The sequence below is a fragment of the Pinus tabuliformis genome, chromosome 1_2, assembly GCF_031772625.1.
Source record: "Pinus tabuliformis cultivar Carrire ecotype Pingquan chromosome 1_2, CPIR1, whole genome shotgun sequence".
NCBI classification, from domain to species: domain Eukaryota; kingdom Viridiplantae; phylum Streptophyta; class Pinopsida; order Pinales; family Pinaceae; genus Pinus; species Pinus tabuliformis.
In genome coordinates, this window is record NC_142298.1 from 1,071,585,357 (window position 1) to 1,071,591,631 (window position 6,275).

At 39.3% G+C, this 6,275-nt stretch overlaps 1 protein-coding gene and 1 pseudogene across 1 annotated transcript; one reads left to right on the forward strand and one right to left on the reverse strand.

The window, feature by feature from the left end:
- Positions 1–2,413: 2,413 nt before the first annotated feature.
- LOC149209833 (putative calcium-binding protein CML16 pseudogene) lies at positions 2,414–4,166 on the reverse strand (annotated as a pseudogene).
- Positions 4,167–4,354: 188 nt separating this feature from the next.
- On the forward strand, positions 4,355–5,833 carry LOC149209834 (short-chain dehydrogenase reductase 2a-like). Its single transcript, XM_089394325.1, has 2 exons — positions 4,355–4,521; positions 4,660–5,833. Exons 1-2 carry the CDS (start codon positions 4,451–4,453, stop codon positions 5,465–5,467), a joined length of 879 nt encoding a protein of 292 aa, XP_089250451.1. The 5' UTR covers positions 4,355–4,450; the 3' UTR covers positions 5,468–5,833.
- Positions 5,834–6,275: the final 442 nt, after the last annotated feature.

Here is a 6,275-nt window from a genome sequence, read left to right on the forward strand (position 1 = left end):
TATATCCTAAAACTGTAGTAGAAAAAGTTATGGAAACTGAACCATATGACCAGTGGTATTTTAGCTCACTATGCTTCAAGTTTCAACTTCTCTGAATTCATAGATGAAAAGTTATAACAAAAATACCAACACAATCCTATTTGGTGCACAATTCTAGGAGTATCCATAAATCTCGACTTCCACTAGTCATATCTCCTAGACTATAGCAAATAAATGTCTAAATTTTTTATCACAATATCAATGGGATTTCCCCTCATTGTGGAAAACATTTTAGCTCTTGAGAGTGCCCAGAAGAAAAGTTATAACAGAAATGTCAGCGTGACCTGTTTGAGGCCTGATTTTAGGAGAATTCATAAGGCTCGACTCTCTCTACTCATATTTCCTAAGATATTGGGACCCAATATCTCAAATTTCTACAAAATAATCAGTGGTATGTGCCCCCAATGTGGACAAATTTTCAGCTTCTGAAAGCCTACAGAAGATACATTATTTCAAAAATTCCAACATGACCTGTTTAAAGGTGCATTCAGGAAGGTCATATTCCCAGAATCATAATTCGTAAAGTATTGTGAACCAATATCTGAACTTTTCACCACATTATCAATGGAATTTACCTTCAATATGGACAAATTTTCAACTTCTAATATGTCACATAAGAAAAGTTATAATAGATATGACAGAAAGGTCTAAAATTTAACCTTTGTTCTTCATTTCACCTATGATAGAGCCCATCCAGTCCAAGTGTTTGAACTTGGAAGCTCTGATACCATTCTGTAACGCCGTACAGGATAAATGTGCATATAAAAAACATAATAGGAACATAAATACAATAAACATATCAGCCATCAAAATCCATATATATAGTACATTTGCACGTGAAAATCAATGGAATGAATTTTTCATTAATAAATGCAATGAACCAACTAGTGATGGAACTATTACATTCCACCCGACCATACATTAGCTGAGCCAAGTCTCTGCTCAGCCAATCACCCCCGTGCCATATTCCAAGCATGAATGTGGGACTCATAAAACACCTCAAAAACACCAATTAATATGGATGCCACTACAGTTCTCTGCCTACACCGTGAGGAATTTGAGTGCCTCCTAGTCTCTCAGGCTTTACCGTGCATCCACAATCTGATCCAGGGATCACTAGGCCCTACACTGAGACATACTCTCTAGGCTTTACCGTGCATTCCATCCCAGAATCACTAGGCCCAATGGAGAGAAAATCCACCTCTTGGCTTTATCGTATATCCCGCCATTCACCAGCAAGGATTCCTTGGCCCACCAAGGCACATAATCTGGCTTTACCGCAACCCATAATCCAGTTCAAGGGTTACTAGGCTAGTGGCTTCATGCATTCTTAGTCTAGTTCAGGGACCACTACCACCATGTGTTTGTCAATTCGGAGACACACCCCACTCAGCTTCGAATCCAATTTGACCATCCCCCACAAAATGCATGAGAGAACCCACCTCATCAAAGCTATCAGGAAACGCCAAGGCTAGGCTGAAAATACTGTCACACTTGGCAAGACCCATGCCATGGTAGAAAAGAAACACATGCAATCCCATGCATGCCAAATCTAGCAAGGAAAATACTCATGCAATCCCATGCATGCCAAATCTAGCAAGGAAAGTACACATGCAAATTGATACCTGCAATGAAGGTTGTTGTAGCTTCTTGATCCTGCCTTTCCCTACTTGATCTTTGCTTCCACTTGCCTTCTTTTCCTTTCTTTCTCCAATGCCAAAGTGCTCCAAGAAAATTCTAAGTGTCCATGAGTATGAGAGAGAGAGAGTAACGAGAGAGCTCCAAAGCTAAACTAACCAAGTCTTGCCCACTGATCCTCGGAAGCCTTTTTATTAATGATGCCTCTATTTTCTTCATTTTCCATTATTTTACTTCAATTTCTTCATCACATGAAACATGTGACCTTTCACTTTCCTTTTCTCCTAATTTCCATTATTTTCATAAATAAATGTGCCAAAATACCTTTTTACCTCTTTAATGCCTTAGGCATTGCCTTTGCCAATTTCCTTAGCCATAAACAACCAAATGAACACCCCCTAGGATGTCTTTCCCACCATTCATCTTGGAATGTGTGTCCCATCATCCGTGGTATTTATATATTTTTACATGGAATTTTCACAAGGGTTGTCACAAAAGGAAGTGGGCAACTCAACATTGATAGAGAATAAATCATTGGTTCTTTGTCCCTAGGCCTACCTACTGTAACATAACAATATTTGAAATTAATTTAACAATGGACCAAAATTCTACCCTAGCCCATAGAAATCCACAAAAGAATGGTAAGACAAAACAAATTTCCTACCATATAACATAATAATTACAAGTTATGAAATGCAGATATGTATAGAGACAAAAACACAAACCCTATTTTTATTTACATCAAAGGTGCTTTGAGGTAATCGACCGAAGTTGAAGTGACAACAACGTTGAATTTTGCGAAGCTTATTCTTTCATCCCCATCTATATCGACCTTGAAAATCATCTGTGAACTCTCAAAAAGACAGGGTGTAGCCCATCTTGGCTATGGACTGCATGAGCTCCAAAACCATGGTGTAGCCATTATCGTCCCTTTCAAAGGAGTAGAAGAGCTCCATGAGCTACTCTTGGTTGTTAGAGACCTCTATCGTTACAAAGGGGGAGATTAGGCTCACTAGTTCCAAGAACTCTATCATCCCATTGTTATTTGTGTCCACATGTTTTATGAGGGCATCTATCTAATCTCCATTGGGCTTTAATCCCAGAGATCTCATAAATCCCCCCAGCTCTATCTATGCCAGGCTTCGATTTGAGTTGAGATCGAACCTTGTGAAGATCTCCTTCAAATCCCCTATTTACTCCTTTAAGAGGCTTTTCTCATAACCCGTGAGGATTTTTCCTTTGAAAAACTGCAGTTCCCCAACCTTTCAATTGATAGAACAGAGAACTCTAGCCCCAATGACAATCTTAGCGACTGTTTTGTATCATCTCATTTGTTTCTTCCCGCAACAATCCATATTCCAATCCAAATAATCATTGTCCATTGAAAATCAAAGGGTAGACATTATAATATAGACCTCTTCTATGGGGATTGTGCTTGGAATTTGCATAGGGATGGAATGATTCTTCTTTACCTAGAACAATTTCCTTTAAGTCGTTTCCTTCCTCATGCATTTCAGTCATCAAGTAAGAAGGGACAAAAGGGCTACATTAGAATATGAACCTATTTTGTGGGGATTGTGCTTGGAAATTTCATAGAATTAGAATGGTTCTTGTTGACCTGGAACAATTAACTGTAAGTTGTTTCCTTCCTCATGCATTCTAGCCTTGGAGTAAGAAAAGATACAACAAGACAACGCAAAAGAGTTAAAGTTTAATAACCCTTCCTTCCAACTACCTATCTTCACTTGATCAAACCACTGAACATCCTCTAATCATCTAACATATAATCCAATAAGAGAGAATGATAATAGATAGACTAAAGAAATTGTTGACCACTCAACATCCTCTAATCATCTAACATATAATCCAACAAGAGAGACTGATAATAGATAGGCTAAAGAAATTCTTATCAGAAGGAACGCCTTCCAACTACCTATCTTCACTTGATCAAAGCACTGAACATCCTCTAATCATCTAACATATAATCCAATAAAAAAAAATGATAATAGATAGAGTAAAGAAATTGTTGACCACTCAACATCCTCGAATCATCTAACATATAATCCAACAAGAGAGACTGATAATAGATAGGCTAAAGAAATTCTTATCAGAAGGAACGCCTTATAAGTAAATCGGTCGACGTTTTCTTACTACGAAAATTTAGTTGGATGACATCATCCGTCTAACCGGCTTGGCCGAGTCGTTCAAGTTTCAGTTAAACCTTAATTATATTATGTAATAGTTTAATGTATAGATTCAAGCTCGTGCATAGATTCAAGACTCTTTCTTAATAATATATGTATTTCTAATCGAATTGCTCACATTAATGCATCGATTAAATCTCGTGCATAGATATTTCAGTCAGTCAAACCATGTGTTTTTGACCACGAGACGTTAATAGTTTGCTGACATCATCTTCTGTCCGGTTTGGAGAGTTTTGCACCTTTCAGTGCAACCTCTGGCTGTCCAATACATGAGCGAGTTGCCATGGAATCTTTCGTTTTGTCAAACACGTGAATGGCAACTACGACTTATAACCTATTGAATAATTGGCTGAAATATTAAATTGGATGTGACCAGCCATATTCAGCGAGAAATTTGCACGCAATTAACTGCAAAGCTTGATCTTTGAGGGTATAAATAAGGCTCACTACCCGCACAATACACATCCATCCAGCTTCTTCTATAACTTGTCCCTACTTTATTTTGCAGCATCGAGAGGCAGCAGCTACGGACTAATCGATCAATTTCAATTTCGCTGCCCAATCGAACAATGGAGTCTAACGGACAGGCTAATCCATCTGTTGCTTCTGTTCGAAATCTCAGCAACAATGGAGAGCGACGGTAATTGCAACATGAGAACAAGTCGCACTGTGCATTCATAATATCTCTCGTTTTTTTTCGTTGCTTGCAATTTGTTAAGAATAATTTTCTGAAAGTATATATGATCTTTTAATTTGATGAATTGCATGGTGGTAGCAGATTGGAAGGGAAAGTTGCAATAGTAACGGGCGGGGCAGCGGGCATAGGAGAAGCCATTGTTCGGCTGTTCGCAAAGCACGGAGCGAAAGTCATAATCGCAGACGTTGCAGAGAAAGCTGGCAGAAAGCTTGAGGAATCCCTTTCTCCCGCTGTGGCAACTTACGTGCACTGCGATGTGAGCAAAGAAGAAGATGTGAGCGCGGCAGTGGATGTGGCCATGGATAAGTATGGTCAACTGGACATTATGTATAACAACGCTGGAACTAACGACAGCTTTTTGGTGAAGAGCGTAGCAGAGTATGATATGGAGCAATTCGATCGAGTGATGAATGTAAACGTGAAAGGAGTGATGCACGGCATTAAGCACGCCGCCCGCGTGATGATCCCGCGGAAGAAGGGGTGCATCATCTCTACAACCAGCGTGGCGGGTATTCTGGGAGGAGCTGCTCCTTACTCCTACACAGCATCCAAGCATGCAATCCTTGGATTGACTAAAAATGGCGCAGCTGAGCTTGGAAAATACGGGATCAGAGTGAACACTGTTTCCCCTTATGGCGTGGCCACGGCTCTTGCAGTCCAGTATTTCAAACAAGGGGACGCCTCCTCAATTTCTGAAAAGGATAAGGCTACCATGGAGGGCTTCTGCGACAGTATTGCAAATTTACAAGGACACACTCTTAAAGCAGAGGATATTGCGGAGGCGGGTCTGTACCTGGCCGGCGATGAGTCTAAATATGTTAGTGGGCATAACCTTGTCGTTGACGGCGGGTTCACTGTTGTGAATCACTCGTGGGGACTCTACCGATGACATCTGTACAAGTCGAATAGAGAGTTTCCTGCTCATGTGTGCAAACCTTTCAAAGTGTAGTTTTCGTGGAACTGTTTTTCTACCGATGATGTCTGTACAAGTATAGCAGAGAGCTTAATGCTCATGTGTGTAGGCCTTTCAAAATCTACTTTTCTTCGAACTGTTTTTCCGTTATTTCAACCTCTGTTTCCTTAGGATAATATATTACTGTTTAGACTACTTTTCGTATCATGTAATTGGACAACATTTAGGTGTTCTGGAAGAAAAAATTTTGTGAAATGTTGAAGTTAAATTATATATTTTTTCGGGATAGTGGATTTCGTCAGCGATAAACCCAATCTCGAATAATTGATTGACGTTAACCTAATGGATTTTGCTGCATTATCACTTTGATATAGATTATCTTTGCGGATTGAAGGAAAATAGGATCCCTATCAATATCTCTCATACGCACCCCAAATCCATCGTAATTGAAAAATCTTTCTGTTTGATATATTTCTAAATGAAATGCAAATGAAATGGTCGCGTTGAAATGAGTTATTCTTGTGTATCAAAGTACTGTGTTTATTCATTGAAATGAGTTATTCTTGTGTATCAAAATACTGTGTTTATTCATTGAGATTTACATCTAATTGTTAAGTTGGATCGAATAAAGCGAAGGTGGCTTAGTGTACGAAGAGAAAAATGTTCGAACATAAAGTGAAATAACCCCATTTCAACGTGCGCGCAGTTCAGGGGACCAATCCCAAGCACGGAAGCTCTGTAATCCTTGGCAATGCTTTCTAGTTCAGTCATCTCTCAACAATTC

Bases quoted from the DNA above. Each gene is read 5' to 3' on its own strand.
- LOC149209834 (XM_089394325.1), top strand. From the start codon at position 4,451: ATGGAGTCTAACGGACAGGCTAATCCATCTGTTGCTTCTGTTCGAAAT. The intron at 4,522-4,659 runs GTAATTGCAACA...TGGTGGTAGCAG, and splicing joins AGCAACAATGGAGAGCGACG to ATTGGAAGGGAAAGTTGCAA.